Raw genomic sequence first — 22,226 nt, 5'->3', positions numbered from 1 at the left:
TAAACTTGCAGAGGAATGGTGGATGTGGGTGCAGTTAGAATGTTTAAAAGACATTGATAAGTTTATGAATAAGAAGTGTTTGGAGGGACATAAGTCAGGTTGCGCTAGTTGACTTTGGGATTATGGTCAGCATAGACTGGTTTGACCAAAGGGTCTGTTTCTGTGCTGTATGACTGAGTCTCGAAGGCAGTGGAGAGATTGAGGAAGGGAATGATGAAACTTAGAGGCATGACTGGTGTTATGAGACTCAAATTGGAGATGCTGAAAAGCAGGCTGCAGCTATCTCACAGATGGGGGAAGGCACTGAAGGATCTGAAAATCGACATGAGAATTTTAACAGCAAGGTGTCACGATGTTGACCAACAAGTGTAGGAACAGAGGGTTAATGGGACTTTAGGGGTGAATTAGAATACGTTCAGCAGAGTCCTGGATGATCTTGAATCTCTCAGGTTAAAATTTGAGGTAGTGTAGGTGTGAGTTGGAACAGTTGAGGGCTTGCAACTGCAGTAGGGTGTAATATTATCTACTTTGTCATACCAGAGATAACCATGAGCAGCCGTTTTCTCCCATTTGTCCCAGCTCATCAGGGTGCCTTCTCTTCCTGTTCCCCCTGGTGCCCCTTTACTAGTACTGCATTTCCAAAGCCCTGCCCTGAACAGCAGAATCCTAGGAGTTAGTTAAGGGGGTGAAGGGATGCAAGTTCATGGGTCAGTGAAAACGGAGAAAACTTGAGCTTCTCACCATCTAGTCTGCATGTGGATTCTACTTTACACAAGCTTCTTAAATTGAAAAGGATCGAGTTTTATTTTTTTATTAATCATTTTAGAGCCGTTGATACAGGACTTGTGCGGCAAAAGGAAATGACGACAGGTAAACCCAACTAATTGTAGCCATGATTCTCTTCCACTGCAGCTCCTACACGGAGTCAGATTACAGCACTTAAAAATAAAAATGAAAAACTATACTTTTACAAAAAGAAAGTTACACATATGTATATACACACGGAGCAATTTTAACCCAACTCTCTGCTCACTTGCCTGTGGTGCGCTGGGTTAAATTTCCACCTGTTTGTCAGTTTTCTCCACCACCTCCCATTCTCTAGAAATGAGACGACTTTGGTGTGAAATGCACAATTGCCAGTAAGAATTGGACGGGGTGTTTGGGGGGTGGGGGATACACATCAGGGTTTCCCTTTGCTGGAGCCATCCTTGGGGAGGGGGACGTGAATGTAGCCAGAGTCTTACAGCGACCTCTCCTGCCCCCGCACCCTTGCCTTCCCAACCCAACACTCCCCGTACCTGGAGTCCGCTTCCAGTACTCGAGTTCACTACAAGTGTTTTTTGGGGTGCTGTGGGGGTCCAAGCCACGTAGTGCTTTGGACCCCACGACGGATTTTCCAGGCAACGTGTGCAAGAAGAAAAAAAGAGAAAATGAGGGAGGCTGGACAGGGTTGGTTAACACCATCCAGGCCTCCCCCTCCAATCCCCCGTTCCCCCCTCCTTGTCCCAGCGAACGTATTCACTGAAACAGCAACATCTGGTTGGAAGGATCTGGACTCTCACCCAGACCGGCACAATGACAATTTCTTTAAAAAATATATATATATAATATTTATATATAAAACTGATTATCAGCCGAGAAACATTGCCACTCCTGAGCATGAACTCCACCAGGAGGAGTCCCAGTTTGCAGGAGCTGAGGGGGGGGGGGCTGCGTGACTTGCTGCAGCCCTCCATCCTAGTGGTTCCTATTAGTTATGTATCACCTTCTGCCTAGTGTCCCTCGCAGATTCCCTTTCTCTGTGTGTGTGTGTGTGTGTGTGTGTGTACCCCACTCATCCCAATGCCCCTGACCCAGCGCCCCCACCGTCCTACTCATACTCGGCGATCAGGACCATCATGAGGACCCCGACCAGCAGAGCGACGATCTCCAGCAGTGACTGCAGTGGCTTCGAGTCGTCCAGCAGCTCCGGAATCACTGAGACGGTGGCGATGTAGACGAAGCCCCCGGCGGTGAACGGCAGGATCCAGGCGGTGGCAGCCTCGCCGATCCCCTCCGCCATCAGAGAGCAGGCGGTGCCGGCCAGGGCACCCACGGCGGTGATCAGCTGCAGCATCATGGCCTGCGAGAGAGAGAGAGAGAGGAACACACATGAGAGGAGTCATTGAGATGTACAGACCCTTCGGTCCATGTCGCTCATGCTAACCAGATGTCCAAACCCAACCTAGTCCCATTTTCCTCTAAAGTTGAGTGTGGGATGCTGGAAAAGCGCAGCATCCCAGGAGCAGGAGAATCAACCTTTTAGGGCATAAGCCCTTCAAGCGACTCTCCTGCTCCTCGGGTGCTGCCTGACCTGCTGTGGTTTTCCAGCATCCCCTCTCGACTCTGATCTCCAGACATCACTTTCGCCATACCCCTCTTAAACCCTTCCTATTCATAAAAGATGCCTTTTAAATGTTGTAATTGTACCAGCCTCCTCTGGCTGCTCATTCCGTACACGCACCATCCTCTGCGTGAACAACAAAAAAAAGGTTAGAGCCGTGCAGCACGGAAAGCAAGCCTTTGATCCAATTGTCCACATTGATCCAAAATAAACCAGTCGCATCATTCCTGCGCATGACCCATTTCCCTCCAAACAGTTTTCATTCCTGAACTTACCCAAATGTCTTTTAAATGTTATCACTGTACCTGCATCGACCACTTCCTCAGGAGGTTCGTTCCACACACGAACCACCCTGTTTGAAAAAAAATTACCCCCTTGTCTTTTTTTTTAAAAAAAATCTTTCTCCACTCACTTTAAACACTAGTCTTGAAATCCTTGGGGAAAAGCCACCAGCCCTTTACTCAAACTTTATCAATTATCGGTTTGACCTGAACTGGGTGGCTCAGTGGTTAACACCGCTGCCTCACAGCACCAGGGACCCGGGTTCGATCACAGCCAGATTTCAAAAGGAACATGTGAAAAATGTGGGAAGCCTCACCAGCATTGCCTGCTTTCCAGCAACCATTCAAGATCTGGTCTACCCAGGGGAATTTCACTGAGATCGCACCGTGGGTGAGGTGATTCCAGCTCGGGTGGAGAGACTGGGGAACCTCGGGTTCTGCTCAATGCAGAGAGGACTGAGGGCAGATTTAAAAGTATACAGTGTTACGAGGGGCTGCAATCAAGCCACCAAGGAACAACCGTGCTCAGTGCCAGAAAAGCTGGTAACCCAAAGGGTCACAGATTACAAGCGACTGGCAAAAGAACCGGAGGGGGGGGAAAAATGTGAGAAAATGTTGCTTTTAAAAGCAGGGGGTCATGGTCAGACACCCACCAACTGAAAAGACGGTGGAAGCAGATTCAATGGGAACGTACAACAGTGGATTCTCCACAGTGGTGCCCACACTTGAGTCAGGACCTAGGAGACAGAGAGAATCAGATCGTTCTGCACCGAGGAATCCTCAGACAAGGGCTGGAACCCCAGAGAAAGCATGAGAATAAATCAGCCTGTCTCCTTGTCATTCACTTACACACACCTCAGGCAGCATCAACAAAGAGAAAACAGTAGAGTTAATGGACGGAAGTCTTAGAGGGGCCTGAACAGGTTCGGCTGATGGGAGCAACGTGACAGAACTGCGCAAGGAGTCTCGTGAGGCTCATTGTGATGGCCGGAAGAATCCCCTGAGAATTGTAATTATGTTCTGGGCACCGAGGACGAGGTTCTCATTAGGTAGAGGTTATTAAGGGGGATTATTGTTTGTTCATGACCTTATTTACCTCATTGATGTGGAGCTCCCTGCCCTGCCAAACGCATGCCAAGAACTCTTGACACGGAAGGCAGAGCTGGTATCTGACAACTTCAACTGGCGGCTTGCTCACAAGGATCTCCAGGTGAGGCATTGGGCACCAACATCTCAGGCACATTCCTTGGGCGCACGTACCCCCACTCAGAGACATCGGAGGTGCCAACCTTTAAGTCGTCACATGACACATCTCCGATTCACTCACAGCTTAATTCTGCACCTTGGGGTGCAGCAGCAACTATTGCTGTAACGCTCCAACATGGGCGGTTTGTGCACAGGGAGTTACACAAAGCTCATGGACTGAACCATGCTGCAGGCCCCTGGCTATTCACTTGCTCTCTTGGGCACACAAGATAATTGTGGGGTTCGGCCAGTCTCTGGTATTTTTAGCCACAAGGGGGCGACAAAGGAGCAGGAAGGCATGGGAGGGGGGCTGCTGCACAGACCTTAGTCTGATCCCACAGCTTTTACGACCTCAGTCTCTCACTACAGCTCTCATCTCTGCTTCCGTGCTCCTGCCCGTCTCTCACCCATTTTTCCCCATCTCTCCACATCTTTGTGTTCACATTCCCCTTGCAGATTTTCTTCCTACAACCCTCTGCTTCCTCACTTTTCCAGAACTGTTTAATCTTTCCAATCTCCCTGCACATCTCTTTCTCTCTCAACCCTGTGAGATCTCCCAGAACCTGACTGAGGATCATTCTACCTTCTGAACACTATCCTCGATCTCTCTGTCCATCACTAGCTCTCTGCTGTTGTTTAGATATTGATGTGGTTGCTCTTCTCTCGTTTTCTCCCTGGATTTCTGTCTCTCTCCACATCTATGCATCTCTGTCTCTCTCCCTGGGCCTTATTCTCTCTCCCTCCATGTCTGTCCTTTTCTCTCCGTGGTTTCCCACTTCCTCCCTGTGTCTGTCCTTCTGTCTTTAACCCTGGGTTTTTTTTATTTTATTCTCTCCCGCGCCCCTACCCTGTTCCTTCTCTCTTCGGCGTTTTGCTCTGTCCGTATCCCTGTTCCTGGTTCCTCCCCAGGTTACCTGTCTCTGTCCTTTTCTCATCTTGCCCTGGAGTTTACACTCTCTCGACTGTTCTGTTTGCCTTGACGTCTCTCTCCTGTCTAGAGTTATGTTTCTCTCTGTCCTTCTTTGTCTCTCTCACTGGGCATTTCTCTCTCTCTCTTTCTTTCTCTGGCTTTCTGATTCTCTCTCTCTGAGATACTTCTCTTCGCTCTGTCTTTCCCAGAGTTTTTCTCTCTCTCCCTTTCTGTATGCACTTCTTTCTCTCTCCCTGAACTCACTTGCTCTCTCTCTCGGTTTCTCTCCCTGGGCTTTCTCTCTTCTTGGAGGAGGCTGAGGGGTGACCTCAGAGGTTTCTAAAATCAGGAGGGGCACAGATAAAGTGAACAACCATGATCCTTTCCCAAGGGTGGGGGGAGAAGAGATCCAAAACTGGAGGGTGTAATTTTAAGGTGAGAGGGCAAAAGATTTAAAAGGGACCTGAGGGGCAATGTTTTCACACAGAGGGCAGTTTGTGTATGGAATGAATGGCCAGAGGCAGTTACAGCATTTAAAAGGCATTTGGATATAAATAGGGAAGGTTGAGAGTTATGCACCAAGTGTGGGTAAGTGGGACTAGTTTAGTTTGGGAAACTTGGTTGGCATGGACGAGTTTGACCGAAGGGTTTGTTTCCGTGCTGTATGATGCTATGACTACCATTAAATACTGGAAGGGGGGAGAAAACGATATTGGAAAAGAGCAAGGAAACGGGACTGTTTGGTAGCTCCTGAGAGTACCTGCAGAATGGCCTAATGAGCTTCTTAGCGTGCTGCATCATTCAACAATTTAGTCACAGAGAAGCGAGGGACTTGGGCAGGTGATCACAGTGTTACGTACTGCCTTTTGTTTTTTTTCCCTTAAATCCAGAAATGCTATCACAGACAACCTCCCCACCACCAAATTACTGCGATTTTTAAATTTCAAACTGCTAGCCGCCAGCACCAGTAAAACACCCATGTAGCCAATTAAATAACAAACAAAGCCTGTTAAAGGTGATGCAAAAACCAGCGACAGTGAGGGAGATTGGGAAGGGGCGAAATCAAAATGGAACTGGAGGCGGTGGAAATAAGCACTACAAAACCCTCTCTCCTCCCCCCCCCCCCCCCCCCGCGGTGCCCACCACACACTAAAGTCAGTAAGAGCATTGGAGGGACACTGCATGTCTCTTTCTCTCTCACTCACGCCCACCACCATCATGGAGACCCAGACATGAGTGGAACTTTGTAAGAAAGACACACAGTTGGCAGAGATGAATCTCTCCACAGCCCGCTACACATACCTGTTAAGACCAACCTAACCAGGCCCAGGAGCACGGTTGTCTTTATTAAGAGGAGCCAGGCAGAGGGGTTTTGGGAAGGAATCCCAGAGATTGGGGCCATGGGTGGCACAGTGGTTAGCACTGCTGCCTCACAGCACCAGGGACACAGGTTCGATTACAGCCTCGGGCGACTGTCTGTGTGGAGTTTGCACATTGTCCCAGTGTCTGCATGTTTCCTCCGGGTGCTCCGGTTTCCTCCCACAGTCCAAAGATGTGCAGGTTAGGATGGATTGGCCATGCTAAATTGCCCCATAGTGTTCAGGGATGTGTAGGTTAGGTACATTGGTCAGGGGTAAATGTAGAGTAATAGGGGAAAGGGTCTGGGTGGGATACTCTTCAGAGGGTCAGTGTGGACTTGTTGGGCTGAAGGGCCTGTTTCCACACTGTGGGGATTCTAAGATTCTAGGCATCTGAAGGCACAGCCACCGACATCGCAGCAATTAAAATCGGTGGGTGGGAAGAGAAGTGGAGGTGGGTGAAAATCGAGGAGTGTAGAGATCTGGGTTGGAACATGCAGTTGGTGGAGATTATCCAGACAATTAGGGAGGGAGATACAAGGCCGCAGGGCAGGGGGTAACTAATCAGCGAGATGAGAATATTCAAGTCAGGGTTGTGGCGGTCATGTGGGGCCAGCGCTGGTCTGCATCGCAGACCGGGGTTGGGGGGGAGAACAGGTCTTTTCGTAAGACCGACTCCAGGGGGCGACGTTACCCAGCGACACTCACTTTGTGCTTGCTGCAGCCGGACTGCACCAGGATGGCAAAGTCTCCGATCTCGTGCGGTATTTCGTGGAGCAGGATGGTGATGGTGGTGATGATGCCCACGTTGGTGCTGACCAGGAATGAGGCGCCAATCGCCAGGCCGTCGGTGAAGTTGTGGGTGAAGTCAGCCGCCAGATTCAGGTATCCCGACACTTTGATATCCGAGACTGCGGAGGTTGGGGGTGGGAGGGAGAGAGAGAGACTCTCTGTGAGACAGTGCTCAGTGGAAAGGCAGTCAGTCCATCCCCATGTCTCAGTCAGAGGTGTGGCCCCTGCACAGACCTGCTGTGTTCCCCTGGTATCCACCGTGCGGCATAACCCCGGCAGATCCTGGTGACATCGTTGGAGTGATTCACAACTTGGGGACGTGGGGAGGGGCACCACAAGACCACGACACATTTCCCACCTGCAGGAGTGGGCTTCCAGCCCCGCTCACCTCCAACCCTGCTCAGCCACAGCCCTGCCCTTCCTCACCTACAGCCCTGCCCACTGCTGCGCCCAGCCTCCTCCAACCATGTCCCCAGCCCCGCCCACCCTCCTCACCTCCAAGCCCTGCCCACTTCCAACCCTGTACACCCTGAGCCCCACCCACTCCAACCCTGGCCCACCACCCACCTCCAATCCCACCCACCCCTGTCCCACCCCAAGCCCCGCCCACCCTACAGTCTGGGCGATGGGGGGGGTTCATGGTACTCACCCTGTCCCGGTGCCTTGGCAGCTTCGTTCTTGGCGCGGGGGTTTTCAGGTTTCCGGCGCCTACTGCCCGCCCTCGGTTCACCATGTTTGTTGTTGTCCTTCTCCTCCTCCTCGGAGCTCTCCTTTACCTTCGGAGCAGCAGCTGGAGGATCAGAAAGAGAGAGAGTCAAAGGCTGAGAGCCCCGGCATCTGAGCGCCTCCCCGATCAGAGGGTTAGACACAGAGTAAACCCTCTCGACACTGTCCCCCATCAAACACTCCCAGGATAGAGACAGCATGAGATTAGATACAGCGTAAAGCTCCCTCTACACTGTCCCCCATCAAACACTCCCAGGATAGAGACAGCATGAGGTTAGATACAGTGTAAAGCTTTCTCTACACTGTCCCCTTCACTCACTCCCAGGACAGGGACAGCATGGAGTTAAATACAGAGTAAAGCTCTCTCTGCATAGTCCCCATCAAACAGTCCCAGCATCAGGACAGCACAGGGTTAGATATAGAGTTAGAGGGCTCTCTACTCTTAAAGTGAATGTAAAGCTTTCTCAAGCTGTCCCCATCAAACAGTTTGAGGACAGGTACAGCATGGAGTTAGATACAAAGTGAATCTCCTCTTACAGTGTTCATTCTAACACCATTAGGGTGTTGTTGGCACCGACACTTTAGCTGCATCCCACTCCCCTACCCCTCTGTATCCAGTAGCCAGCTGTACCCCGACTTCCCAGTAATCTGGGGAATTTTCAAACGGACCTTGATCAGGTGGGCCAATGGGCTGAGGTGTGGCAGATGGGAGTTTGATTTAGTTCAATACAAGGTGTTCCAATTTGGTAAGGCAAACCAGGGGCAGGATTTACAGTTAATAAAAGGTACCCTGGGGAGTGATGCTGAAACAAAGAGACTGGGTGCAGGTGCATAGTTCCTTTAAAGTGGGGTCATCGGTAGATAGAGCGGTGAAGGCGTTTGGTACACTCGCCTTTATTGGTCAGTGCATTGCATGTAGGAGTTAGGAGTTCATGTTGCAGCTGTGTGGGGCATTGGTGAGGCCACTTTTGGAAAGCAGCATTCAAATCTGCTCTCCTTGCTTTGGAAGGATGCTGTTAAACTTGAGAGGGTGCAGGAAACATTTACAACAATGTTGGAGGGTTTGAGCTACAGGGAGAGGCTGAATAAGCATGGGACTTTTTCACCCTGGAGTGTCAGAGACACAGGGATGATCTTATTGAGGTTTATAAAATCATGACGGCATGGATAAGGTGAATAGCCAAAACTAGATGATGTAGGTTTAAAGTGAGGGGGGGGGGGGGCAAGATTTTAAAAGGTCCAGAGGGACAACCTTTCACGCAGAGGGTGGTACGTGTGTGGAATGAGCTGCCAGAGGATGTGGTGGGGGCTGGTACAGTTACAGCATTTAAAACGCATCTGGATGGGTATATGAATAGGAAGCGTTTGGAGGGATAGGGGCCAAGTGCTGGGAAATGGAACTAGACTAATGGACGATATCTGGTTGGCATGAAAAGGTTGAACCGATGGGGCTGTTTGCATATTGACTCTATCGGCAACTAACATTTTCCAGTTCTAACCAAGTGCCACGTAACAGAAACAACCTGCCTTACGTATAGACAGTTTGGAATGAAACTGGAACTCAAAAGAATGGAGGTGATCTTCTTCAAACATGTGCGATTTAGAGAGAATTTGGCTGGACAGAAGCAGAGAGGGGGTTTCCCTTCATGGGGAAGTCTAGACCTAAGGTCACAGTCCCAAAATAAGGGGTCAGCATGAAATGAGCGATATTCCCTTTTTGTTTTAAATCTTCTGCCTCTCTCTCTCTCTCTCCCCGAGGTCCACGTGCAGTTGCGAGTCTGAAAGCTGCAGCCACGCAGCTGGGCCAAATGCTGGGAAATGGAACTGCAGTCCCATCCAACCAGTCCTGGAACGTTATTCATGTCGTTCAGCCCGTTCACAGTCTCAACAGTTGCAGGGTTTGAGCTACAGGGAAGAGGCTGAACAGGCTGGGGCTGTTTTCCCTGAAATGTCGGAGGCTGAGGGGTGACCTTATGGGGGTTTATAAAATCATGAGGGGTGTGGATAGGATAAGTAGACAAGGTCTTTTCCCTGGGGTAGGGGAGTCCAAAACTCAAGGGCATAGGTTTAGGGTGAGAGGGGAAAGATATAAAAGGGACCTAAGGGCCAACAATTTCACGCAGAGGGTGGTACGTGTATGGAATGAGCTGCCAGAGGAAGTGGTGGAGGCTGGTACAATTGCAACATTGAAAAGGCATCTGGACGGGTATATGAATAGGAAAGGTTTAGCGGGAAATGGGCCAAGTGCTGGCAAGCGGGACTAGATTAGGTTAGGATATCTGGTCAGCATGGATGAGTGGGACCGAATGGGCTGTTTATCTCTATGACTGAGGCAGAAACACAGAAAAGGAGCAGCCAAGCCACCGACGACTTAGTGCGGACACTGGGGAACACAGAGTCCAGTCTCGTCATGGTGACCGAAGTGATGCAAGTTTGGTTGACACAACCGAACGCGGCCGGAGTGGTTCACAGCCACCACCTGCTCTACGTGACTCCAGGCCCACAGCAACGCGAAACGGTTCAGCCGGCCACTCAGTTCGAGGGCCGTGACAGATGGGCAGCAAGCGTGGAAGACTCAGAGCACAGGGCGGTTTCTCCGGAGTTCAACCCCTCGCCTTCCAGCTCTGCAACCCCTGACGCAACAAAAGGGGTAGCCGATGAGGGGCCTCCGCCCACCCGGATGGCCGAATGCGGTCCCCAACGCACCGTGAGAATGACCGTGACCGTGACCGTGACCCCCTTTCACGTGACGCACAAACTTCTCCACCACGAGGAAGGCGATGATTCCACCGAGGACCCAGAGGCCGACAGACATCACGTGGGAGTGATCGTGGCCGTGGCCGTCACCGTCACCTGCAGAGGGGAGTCGGGGTGAGGGGTGGGGAAGAAGTACAGAGAGGCGATTGTCAGCAACTTCGTTCATGAAAAAAATCCAGCAATCAGACCGGGGCCCTACACTACATGCAGACAGAGACAGAAATTACCAGCAGTGCAGAGCAGAGGGAGCGCCGCATTGTAGTGGTGGGGAGGTGGGTGGATGTGGGGGAAACGTGTGTGTAGGTGGAGGGGTGGGTGGGTGTGGGGAATGCGCGGGTGTGAGTGTGGGTGGGGGATGCTGGGCAAACAGTGGGGAGGGTGCGTGTGTGGGGGGGATATGCGTGCGCAGGGGGGACGGGCGCGTGGGGATGTGTGCGCGCGTGTGCTTGCGCGTGTCTATCTGTGGGGCTGAGTGCGCGCAGTGGACATAGGCCTCATGGATATGCCACCAGAGATCCACGCAATGCTGTGGGGACCCGAGTTCGAATCCCACCCCAGCAGACAGAGGAATTTCAACTCAATAAAGTATGTGGAATTACAAGTCTTATGATGACCGTGAAACCACTGTCAATCATCATCAATGCAGTGCACCTATTGTCAGTACACATTGCCTTCAATTTACATCGATGGGGAAGGGACTTAGCTATGACCTTTTGGGAAGGAAATCTCAAATCCGTAATTAAACCGGACAAACTGCTTGGCACCAATCGAGGCACTTGGAAACACCAGTCTCAGCCGTGTCCACCCTGTAAAGTCATTATCACCTGGTGGGAAAAAGGTGGGAGAATTCTCTCACGGACTCATCACACAATTGCCCATCATCATCATATTGGGGGGGGGGGGGGGGGGGGTGGAAGAGAAGAGAGGGGAAGGGGGAGAGAGGGGGTGGGGTGGGGGGGGGTGGGCCGTCGATGACATCGGCAGCATCACTGACTAACTGAACTGGTCGGGTCCTAAAGGAGTTTGCTGATGGACTGGGTCCACGGCAGGTGCAGAAGGAATCAGCAAGAGGGAAAACATACCTATCTTCCCCAATCAATGACCACAGATGGATCTGTTATAAGAACTACACTTACTTAGAAACATAAACTAGAATACGCGAGATTGGATTATCTCTTGCTTTTCGATGACTTGAAGGAAAACTGGAACTTTCTGGGGACACACGAGCACGTAACGTTGCTGAAGGCTGGCATCTGACACTTTCCTATTGGTACCAAGTGCAGTTGTCAAGAGAAGTAAACGGTCTAGTGACAGATTTTGGACAGGTTTCAAGTACCAGGTTGGCACTGAACTGAGGAGCGAGAAAGCAGTTACAAGGCAGATGTCCATTCAGCCTCTCTTCGTTTACATTGGAAAAGGAACAACAACGATTTCGCAAATAAATCAAACTCATCAAGATCAAAATCAAGAAAACTCATAACACAGGCCAAGACCGAAGTTCACGAGGCTACCAGGAGATGACAGTGCTCCGATGAGGCGAGATCGAGCCTGTATTCACGAAAGTTTACAAAAATAGAAGGTTTACCAGAATGAAATGTTCCCAAATTGTAACAGGGCTGGACAGAATAGACACCGGGAGGATGCCTTACATGAGGGAGGTGCCTACAACCACAGGTCACAGACTCAGAAGATGCGGTTAGGCCACTGAAGAAATATGAGCCTGTGAAATTCACCAGGTTTTGGATAATTGAAGGCTTCAAGTGGAATGGGTTGAGTGCGGAAATGTGACATTGAGCCAAAGTTTAGCCATGATCAGAGTAAATGGTGAAGCAGGTACAACCGGCTGAATGGCCAACTTCAGCTCCAGTGTCTACACTTCCAACACAGCGCCGAGCGGTCCCAGAGCCAGCCCCGAGGGAGCGCCGCGCCAGGGCCAGCATCGAGGGAGCGCCGCGCCGCCACAGGGTCAGCATCGAGGGAGCGCCGCGCCGCCCCAGGGTCAGCATCATCGAGGGAGCGCCGCGCCGCCCCAGGGTCAGCATCATCGAGGGAGCGCCGAGCCGCCCCAGGGTCAGCATCATCGAGGGAGCGCCGCGCCGCCCCAGGGTCAGCATCATCGAGGGAGCGCCGCGCCACCCCAGGGTCAGCAGCATCGAGGGAGCGCCGCGCCGCCCCAGGGTCAGCATCGAGGGAGCGCCGCGCCGCCCCAGGGTCAGCATCGAGGGAGCGTCGCGCCGCCCCAGGGTCAGCATCGAGGGAGCGCCGCGCGGCCCCAGGGTCAGCATCATCGAGGGAGCGCCGCGCCGCCCCAGGGTCAGCATCATCGAGGGAGCGCCGAGCCGCCCCAGGGTCAGCATCATCGAGGGAGCGCCGCGCCGCCCCAGGGTCAGCATCATCGAGGGAGCGCCGAGCCGCCCCAGGGTCAGCATCATCGAGGGAGCGCCGCGCCGCCCCAGGGTCAGCATCATCGAGGGAGCGCCGCGCCGCCCCAGGGTCAGCATCATCGAGGGAGCGCCGCGCCGCCCCAGGGTCAGCATCATCGAGGGAGCGCCGAGCCGCCCCAGGGTCAGCATCATCGAGGGAGCGCCGCGCCGCCCCAGGGTCAGCATCATCGAGGGAGCGCCGAGCCGCCCCAGGGTCAGCATCATCGAGGGAGCGCCGCGCCGCCCCAGGGTCAGCATCATCGAGGGAGCGCCGCGCCGCCCCAGGGTCAGCATCGAGGGAGCGCCGAGCCGCCCCAGGGTCAGCATCATCGAGGGAGCGCCGCGCCGCCCCAGGGTCAGCATCATCGAGGGAGCGCCGAGCCGCCCCAGGGTCAGCATCATCGAGGGAGCGCCGCGCCGCCCCAGGGTCAGCATCATCGAGGGAGCGCCGAGCCGCCCCAGGGTCAGCATCATCGAGGGAGCGCCGCGCCGCCCCAGGGTCAGCATCATCGAGGGAGCGCCGCGCCGCCCAGGGTCAGCATCATCGAGGGAGCGCCGCGCCGCCCCAGGGTCAGCATCGAGGGAGCGCCGCGCCGCCCCAGGGTCAGCATCATCGAGGGAGCGCCGCGCCGCCCCAGGGTCAGCATCGAGGGAGCGCCGCGCCGCCCCAGGGTCAGCATCATCGAGGGAGCGCCGCGCCGCCCCAGGGTCAGCATCATCGAGGGAGCGCCACAGTGTCAGAGGGTCAGTACTGAGGGAGTGCCGCATTGTCAGAGGGTCAGTGCTGCACTGTCACAGGGTCCGTACAGAGTGAGTACCCCCACCTTCAGAAGTGCACTGTAGTGCTGTTGCTGTCTTACCTCGATGTGAGTGCCCATGGTCGAGATTCAGATTCTCTAAGGGTCTGTGAGATGGATCAGAAGCCTCATTGTGAGAATGTGGATCTATGTGAAAAGAAGCGTTGACTTTTCAAAACAAACGTCTGACCCCCACCTTGCAGCACCTTGCGGTGCCATTCCTCCATGCACCCGAGACTCGAGTTCCACTCAGCCGGCCTCCCTTCAAGCAGCCGGTCATCTACTCACCTTTCACTCCCATTGGCCCCTTCACTTTCCCCAAGAGCCCACTTCCCTTGCCCTCTTGCCACTATCCCTTCACCTCCACTTTCCCACAATTCACTGCCCGCATCCCAATGCCAGCAGTATTTGCATGCAGTTTTCCTGGCCAGTTGAGGGTCACAGAGAACTTTGCAGATAAGGACTGCAGACTTCCTTCCACATTTTTTTCAAAGAACAGCCACAGGGTGGCTTGGTGGCTGAGTGATTAGCACAGCTACCTCACAGCACCAGAGTCCTGGGTTCAATTCCACCCTCAGGTGACTGTCTGTGTGGAGATTGCATATTCTCCCCTTGTCTGAGAGAATCTCCTCTGGGTGCTCCAGTTTCCTCCCACTGTCCAAAGGTGTGCAGGTTAGGGTGGAATGGCCATGGGAAATTGTCCCGTAGGGTCCAGCGATGTGCAGGTTAGGGTGGATTGGCCATGGGAAATTGTCCCGTAGGGTCCAGCGATGTGCAGGTTAGGGTGGAATGGCCATGGGAAATTGTCCTGTAGAGTCCAGCGATGTGCAGGTTAGGCCATGGGAAATGCAGGGTTACAGGGATAGGTCGTGGGTGGGATGCTCTTCCGACGGTTGGTGTTGACTTGATGGGCCGAATGGCCTGCTTCCACTCTGAAGGGATTCTATGAACACTCAATGATCTGTGTACGTTCACCACTTTGGAGAGGAGCTAACAATTTTGCTGAATGGAATTTAAACTCCACCAGCCGTGAAGGTGCTAGAGAGACACAACAGCTACAATTTGATTACAAAACAAGAACTCTTGGCCTTGGACTCTCACTCACTAAATACTGTCATGAAGAGAAACGAGATGACAGAGCAGCCCGGCCAAGGGATACCGCAGCTGCTGAGGGACGTGTGGGAGGTCGCACAGGAACATTTCACCAGTCTTCCTCCTCCCTGCACCCACCCACCCGGCCGGCCTCAAAGACAGCGCTCCCAGATCAGGCAGAGTCCGAGTCTGATGACTGTCCCCTGCCCTCAGCTCCCGACATCACTTTTCCACTTCCCGGAGATCAGAAACAGCTCACACTGACTCAAAGAGCGCTCTGCCCTCGAATGTGACCAAATAGCGTTAGCCCAATATCTCGCCTCCTCCGCTCTCCCCAAGAGGCCACTCTGCCTCGCCGTGACCCCTCTCTCCTCATCTCCCCACCCGCCAGTCGTCACCACTTTGTTTCAGCCCCACCCCACCTCCCACTCGGGTCCCCCTGCCCCAACCTGTCACAGTGCCCAATCCAGCCTGCAAACCACTGTCCCCTGTCCCACAACTTGCATTTCAGTACGCCTTAGCCACATTACTCGCCTGACCCCAAAGCATGCCATCGCTACTAACCCCCCCCCCCCCCACGCTCCTTTCCATCCCATTGCAATTTTCTTCCCTCCCTGTCAAACGGCTTTTCACCCCCGTCCCCTTCTCCGGCCTGCGCTCAGTCCAGTCCCCACCGTTCGCTGCCTCCCAATGCCCACTAACCATCAGAGAGTCCACACAGTCCCTACAGTGCGGAAGTAGGCCCTTCGGCCCAACAAGTCCAAGTCCACACCAGCCCAGACCCATTCCCTCCACCCTACATTTACCCCTGACCATGCACATAATCTTCACATCGCTGAACACTGTGGGAGGAAACTGGAGCACCCGGAGACTCTCTCAGACACAGGGAGAATGTGCAAACTCCACACAGGCAGTCACCTGAGGGTGGGAATTGAACCTGGGTACCTGGCACTGTGAGGCAGCAGCGCTAACCACTGAGCCACCGTGCCACCCCCAAACCGCACCACTAACCCACACCGTTACTCACCGAGCGCATGGGGGATGAGATGGAGGAAGGCATCTCCGAGGAGTCCGCCCGATGCGAAGCTCAGCAGGACCTTGAGGAGGCTCTTGTGTTTGGAGGTGTTCGACTCGACAGGGATGAAGAACAGGATGAGGAAAGGTGCGGCACTGATCAATACGGTCGCTCCAATAGCCTGCCGGACACAGACACGGTCATTTACAATCACAAGACTATTATCATCACATCCCACAGCTCCCCATCTGCTTTAGCAAACTGCTGCCACAAAGTGCCTCACTGGGCAACCACTCCTGCCACTGCGTCAGAAGGTTGTGATCTGAAATCTCACTCCAAACACTTAATTCAAAAATAGCAGAAAGGGAGCGCCGCACCATCCAGGGGGTCAGCGCCATAGCAACGCCATACCGTCTGGGGGTCAGTGCTGGGACAGCACCGCACCGATCAGGGGTCAGTGCCGCACCATCCAGGGGGTCAGCGCCATAGCAACGCCATACCATCTGGGGGTCAGTGCTGGGACAGCACCGCACCGATCAGGGGTCAGTGCCGCACCATCCAGGGGGTCAGCGCCATAGCAACGCCATTCCATCTGGGGGTCAGTGCTGGGACAGCACCGCACCGACCAGGGGTCAGTGCCGCACTGTCTGGGGGTCAGCTCCAGGGAAGCGCTGCACTGTTGAAGGGTTCACTATTATGGGAATGCTGCATCAAAGTTTTAAGTCGATGTACCATTGTCATCCCAGCAGAACAGAGAACAGCCTCACCAAGCAGTCTAGATTGATCTCAAACATCATACAGTGTGATCCGGTTTGAGAGATCCATGTCTGGTGCTGGGAACACAAACTCATACTTCACTGGATCAGTATTCCAGCTTTGTGGGGTCACAGACCCACCCCCATCTGTGAGGTCACAGACCCACCCCCATCTGTGAGGTCACAGACCCACCCCCATCTGTGAGGTCACAGACACCCCTCTCAACTGAGGTCACAAACCTCCCCGCTGTGAGGTGACGGGACGCTGTGAGGTCACAGACACCCTGTTGTGAGGTGACAGGGTACTGTGAGGTCACAAACCTCCCTGCTGCGAGGTGACTGGATGCTGTGAGGTCACAGGCACCCTGCTGTGAGGTCACAGACACCCTGCTGAGGGGTGACGGGGCACTGAGAGGTCACAAAACCCCTCCCGCCACGAGGCCACGGTCCTCCCTGCTATGAGGTCACAGACACCCCGTTGTGAGGCGATGGAGAACTGTAAGTCACAGACACTCCACTGTGAAGTGACAGGGCATTGTTTGGTCACAGACACGGTGCCGTGTGGCGGCAGGAAGCTGTGACATCACGGGGCTTTGCAAGGTCACACCATGTCTGCTGTGGTCTGCAGCTTTTGACAACAAAAAGAGCTAAGAACAATTAAATACCTCCCACTTTGAAAAAAAGCTTAACTTCCCTCTCTGTCAGTTACCAATATACGTTTATAATCTGACTCAATGCTGATTTCCACCCAGACAATCTTGATGATGTAACAGCAAAGAATAATTCTATCCAAAACAGCTGCCTTGATTCCGATGGAAACAAACCATCAGGGCCACTACTCATTCAAAGCTGTTCCGATCTTGATGATTCCTGGAGTTGTCCCATTGCCTCCCAGTTACGTTAGCTGGTCTATTGATCAGCAGCTACATAATATTTTGCACAGAAGCTCACCAAACTTGGTGAAAAACATGCTAGGGATTTGGAAATGTATTTGACATCAACACAGGAGCCAAATACAAAAGCCAACTAAGTCACAAACTTTGACTGGATTTAAATGCAACACAACTGACCTTTCCAAATGTTGTAAAAGAGAAAACATGGCGCAGCATGAGAGACACTTAGGGAGTCTGTACACAGGTCATAAAAATGTCATGAACAGCTACAGAAATAATAAGACAGACTGATGAAATGCTGGTGTTTGTATCGAGAGCACAAGTGGGGTAGAAGTTATACATACAAACAGAAAATGCTGGCGGAACTCAGTAGGCATGACAGCACTTATGGACAGAGAAGCAGAGCTAACATTTCAAGTCTAATAGGACTCTTCTTTGGAACTGAAAGAGACTGGAAAATAATTCACAAAGTGGGGAGGAGAGGCGAGTGGAACAGATGGTGTGAGTGCCCAGAACCTAAGATAAGTAAGTGTCGTACTGGCATTAAAGGAGTGATAGAGATGGAAAATAGGTGTGAATGACAGACTTGAAATAATGAATTCAAGTCAGCTGTGCTGGGAGCAAAGCCAATAAAACACAAACAACATGCAGTGTGCGGCGGGGAATCAGAATGAAGGACATCGTCTATGCCCTGAAATTGATGAAATCACTGTCATAGCCTCTGGGACTATCAAGTGCCTCAATGGAAAACGAGGTGCAGTTCCTCCAGCTCACGTTGCATTTCACAGCAGCAGGCCAAGGTCAGAAATGTTGGAATGGGAGTAAACCAGTTTATGGAAATAGGGAGAACTAGCCATTTGGATACAAGACTGGCTCCAAGGTAGAAGACAGAGGGTGGTGGAGGAGGGTTGTTTTTCCGACTGGAGGCCTGTGACCAGTGGAGTGCTACAAGGATCGGTGTTGGGTCCTCTACTTTTCATCATTTATATAAATGATTTGGATGTGAGCATAAGAGGTATAGTTAGCAAGTTTGCAGACGACACCAAAATTGGAGGTGGTTTGGTGGACAGTGAAGAGGGTTATCTCAGACTACAACAGGATCTTGATCAGATTGGACGATGGGTTGAGAAGTGGCAGATGGAGTTTAATTCAGAAAAATGCGAGGTGCTGCATTTTGGGGAAGCAAATCAGAGCGGGCCTTAATGGTAAGGTCCTCGGGAGTGTTGCTGGACAAAGAGACCTTGGAGTGCAGGTTCATAGCGCCTTGAAAGTGGAGTCGCAGGTTGATAGGATAGTGAAGGAGGCATTTGGTATGCTTTCCTTTATCAAAGTATTGAGTACAGGAGTTGGGAGGTTTTTTTTTTGCGGCTGTACAGTTAGGACCCATTGTTGGAATATTGCGTGCAATTCTGGTCTCCTTCCTATCGGAAAGATGTTGTGAAACTTGAAAGGGTTCAGAAAAGATTTACAAGGATGTTGCCAGGGTTGAGGGATTTGAGCTATAGGGAGAGGTTGGACAGTCTAGTACAATTGCAGCATTTAAGAGACATTGGGATGGGTATAGGAATAGGAAGGGTTTGGAGGGATATGGGCCGAGTGCTGGCAGGTGGGACTAGATTGGGTTGGGATATCTGGTCGGCATGGACGGGTTGGACAGAAGGGTCGGTTTCTGTTCTGTACATCTCTATGACTAGCCCCTGGAAGGTCAGGGTAGGTGTCACGTCACAGCCGCTCAAACAACGAGAAAGATTGCACTTGAAGTATGGAGGCAGTTCTGGGCACCACATCTTCAGAGAAGATATACTGAATGAGTCCCGCATTGAAATGCCAGGATGATACCTGGGCTCCGATGGATGATCTGAGATTATGCACGCCTGGAATTCAGGAGATTATATGGAGTGATTTGATTAATGGTTTCAAGCCATTAAAGGACTGCAATGAGAAGTTTGCTGATCAACATGGACTTGATTGGCCTCTTTCCATGTTATTAAAACTCTAAAACTGATGAGGGCGGATGGAGAGAAATAAGAACGATGGTAGGGGAGCCTACGACAGGGTGGCATGGTCCAACGCAAGGTAGAGTATCAGGCGAGAGACTAGAAAACATTCCTGCATGCAAAACCGGCCACAATTACAGCACACTCTTTCTTTTGCAAATGGCAATCGCTGCTGAGTCACTTGGTATTTTTGTTTAAACCTGGGATTGATGGATCTTTGCTGACCAAGGACATAAACAGATATAAGGCAGATATACAGAGTTGGAACACAGACCAGCACGACTTCAGTACAGATCAGAATAGATTGAGGGACTAAGCGCCCAAGACCAGTGAACGGGGTTGATGGATTAACCTAAATGACGACTGCAATGGAACTAGGCCAGCAGACTGGTCACACGGAAGGGAGTTCGACGGCAGGACAAAGGCACCAACCTGCGACCACAGTTGAAAGCGGTTAGACGACGCCTCAGTCCTGAGTTCTGGCACCTTTGACGCTGCAACACGCGTCCAGCGACTCTTTCCTTCGTGCTCCTGCTGTTGGGAGTGTGCCGGATGATCATGCGGATAGGAGTGGCCAGTGAGGTCATCCACATGGTCGTGCGATTGGTCATAATAATCGTGGGAGTGGCCGTGATGACTGTGGTGGTCGTGGGCGTGCCCGTGGTGGTCGTGGGCGTGCCCGTGATGGTCGTGGGCGTGCCCGTGATGGTCATGGGCATGCCCGTGCCCGTGATGGTCGTGGGCATGCCCGTGCCCGTGATGGTCGTGAGCATGCCCGTGATGGTCGTGGTGGTCGTGGGCGTGCCCGTGGTGGTCATGGGCGTGCCCGTGATGGTCGTGAGCGTGACCGTGATGGTCATGACTGTGTCCGTGATGGTCATGTGAGTGGTCATCATACACATCAAACTGGGAAGCTCCATCACTCGCCACTTTCTGAAGCACCAGTCCACAGCAGAAGAGATGAACGAGCAGGAAGGGAAGGCCCTTGGGCCGCAGCGGTTTCTGCGAGGCAGCCATTTTATCCGCGGTTTACTTTCCCTCCTCCCTGTGCAAAGGCTGGACAACGCACTGTAAGTCAGAAGAACAACAGAAAACCTGTCAGCCATGGACGTCAGCGTGTGTTACAAAACTGACCGGTGCTCCCTGCCCCGTCAACATGAAGGTGAGGAGGAAGACTTCACTCACGAGCTTTCGGAACAGGAGCTGGAGGAGCCCCTGCACCCATCATGACTGACCTTCTGCGTCAAACTCATCTTCCTTCACTGTCTCCACATCCCCTAAACACCCAAGCAATTCCTCAGTGCCTGGACATCCTCAATCCCGCTGTGGTAGGAAATTCCAAAGATTCCCCACCCTTCCCTCCTCGGTCTTAAATTATCTTCAGACTGTGAAACCCTCTCCAACCTGAGGCAAGGTTGGGTGGGGTGGAGGTGGTTGGAAAGTAGTGGGAAGAGAGAGGTACAATTTCAATGCCCACTGTGTCCAAACCCTTTTGAAATCCTGTACATTTCAATGCAGTCATCTCACAATCCTCAGCCCCTCCAATGAATTGGATCTCCAGACTCTTCAAGCACTCCCATGCAGGGAATTCCCCTCATCCCCGAAGCCAGCCCATGGAATCTTTGCTGCACTCCCTGTCAGGCAGGCACATCCTTCCGCGATAAGGAGGTAGAAACTGACCCAATACCCAGTGGTAGCCGTCGAAGGAAGGCTTCTGCAACCTTACACGCCCAATCCCTTCGCAAGCGAAGCTGACTTGAAGTTCTCCCTCCCCGATTACTCACGGCGTCTGCAGCCCAACCTTCTGCAGCTCCCACAGAGAGAGAAAAAAAAAGATGCTCCCAAGTGCCAACGTTTCCCAAACCATCACTGTCATGATTTCCCAAAATTCTGTTCTGACCGAAGCGAAACACTTCCGACTTCCGTCTCCACTTCCAATACCCTCGCTCACATGCTCCCTCCACGGTCTCTACATCCTCCTTGCCACTTGCTCCCCACCCATCCACCGTGCCTGGCTAGCCGTACAATCATTGGCAAACCTGGATTCACAGCCGCACTGCCAGTTGTCTGAGCAGGGGCTGCAAGGTGCCTTTTTCAAAGGCAAAAGACACAAGTGACACCCTGCGTCGTCCCATGCTCACCCCCAAGTGCGACATCAGAGCGTTCCATCACCGTAGATACGTTTACTGTCGGAATGCAAGACTCAGAATCCTGAAGCTCGGGTGCCCATTGGGAAGCATGGGGCCCAGTCACTAACAGTAACTCTGCAGACACCCCACCCCAACCCATTCAAACACGAGGGTGACAGGCCTTTCACTCTGTGGAGCTGATATGCCAGCCCTCGGTGCAGCAACTCAGTCAGCCCCATTCCGCAAGGTGCAGGAGCACAAGTAGGCCTGCTCTGCAGTCCGAGGAGATTGTGGCTGATGGGACAATCCTCAATTCCACTTGTCTGCCTTTCCCCTATAAACCTTGATTCACTTCCTGATGAAAAAATCTCTCTCAGCTTCTATATAAGTAATGAACCAGCCTCAATAGGCCTTTGCAATAAAGAACGATGCAGATTCACTACCCTCAGAAGAAATTCCTCCTTGCTCCGCACAACAGTAGATGTGATCTATATGGACTTCAGTAAGGCGTTCGACAAGGTTCCCCATGGTGAGCAAGGTTAGATCTCATGGAATACAGGGAGAACTAGCCATTTGGATACAGAACTGGCTCAAAGGTAGAAGACAGAGGGTGGTGATGGAGGGTTGTTTTTCAGACTGGAGGCCTGTGACCAGTGGAGTGCCACAAGGATCA

At 52.4% G+C, this 22,226-nt stretch overlaps 2 protein-coding genes across 3 annotated transcripts in view; one reads left to right on the top strand and one right to left on the bottom strand.

The window, feature by feature from the left end:
- Nucleotides 1-885: 885 nt before the first annotated feature.
- Nucleotides 886-20,492, bottom strand: slc39a7 (solute carrier family 39 member 7). Of its 2 annotated transcripts, XM_087979528.1 has the most exons (7): nucleotides 19,857-20,492; nucleotides 15,792-15,960; nucleotides 13,736-13,819; nucleotides 10,402-10,548; nucleotides 7,619-7,759; nucleotides 6,886-7,088; nucleotides 886-2,122 (listed from the first exon to the last, which is right to left on the bottom strand). In XM_087979528.1, exons 1-7 carry the CDS (start codon nucleotides 20,439-20,441, stop codon nucleotides 1,871-1,873), a joined length of 1,581 nt encoding a protein of 526 aa, XP_087835654.1. In that variant the 5' UTR covers nucleotides 20,442-20,492; the 3' UTR covers nucleotides 886-1,870. The 2 variants fall into 2 exon arrangements, with proteins under 2 accessions (XP_087835654.1, XP_087835655.1); XM_087979529.1 differs by lacking the exon at nucleotides 13,736-13,819.
- A 1,263-nt stretch (nucleotides 20,493-21,755) lies between these two features.
- The window catches only part of LOC122541314 (uncharacterized), a 20,977-nt gene continuing 20,506 nt past the window's right edge, over nucleotides 21,756-22,226 (top strand). The window contains exon 1 of the mRNA XM_043677949.2: nucleotides 21,756-21,814. Coding sequence (XP_043533884.2) covers nucleotides 21,756-21,814 — 59 coding nt within the window. The remainder of the gene's footprint in view (nucleotides 21,815-22,226) is intronic.

Source organism: Chiloscyllium plagiosum, unplaced genomic scaffold (genome assembly GCF_037043375.1).
Source record: "Chiloscyllium plagiosum isolate Xiang-an unplaced genomic scaffold, Cpla_swu_hap1 HiC_scaffold_35, whole genome shotgun sequence".
Taxonomy (NCBI): Eukaryota; Metazoa; Chordata; class Chondrichthyes; order Orectolobiformes; family Hemiscylliidae; genus Chiloscyllium; species Chiloscyllium plagiosum.
This window is presented reverse-complemented; position numbering and strand designations above follow the sequence as displayed.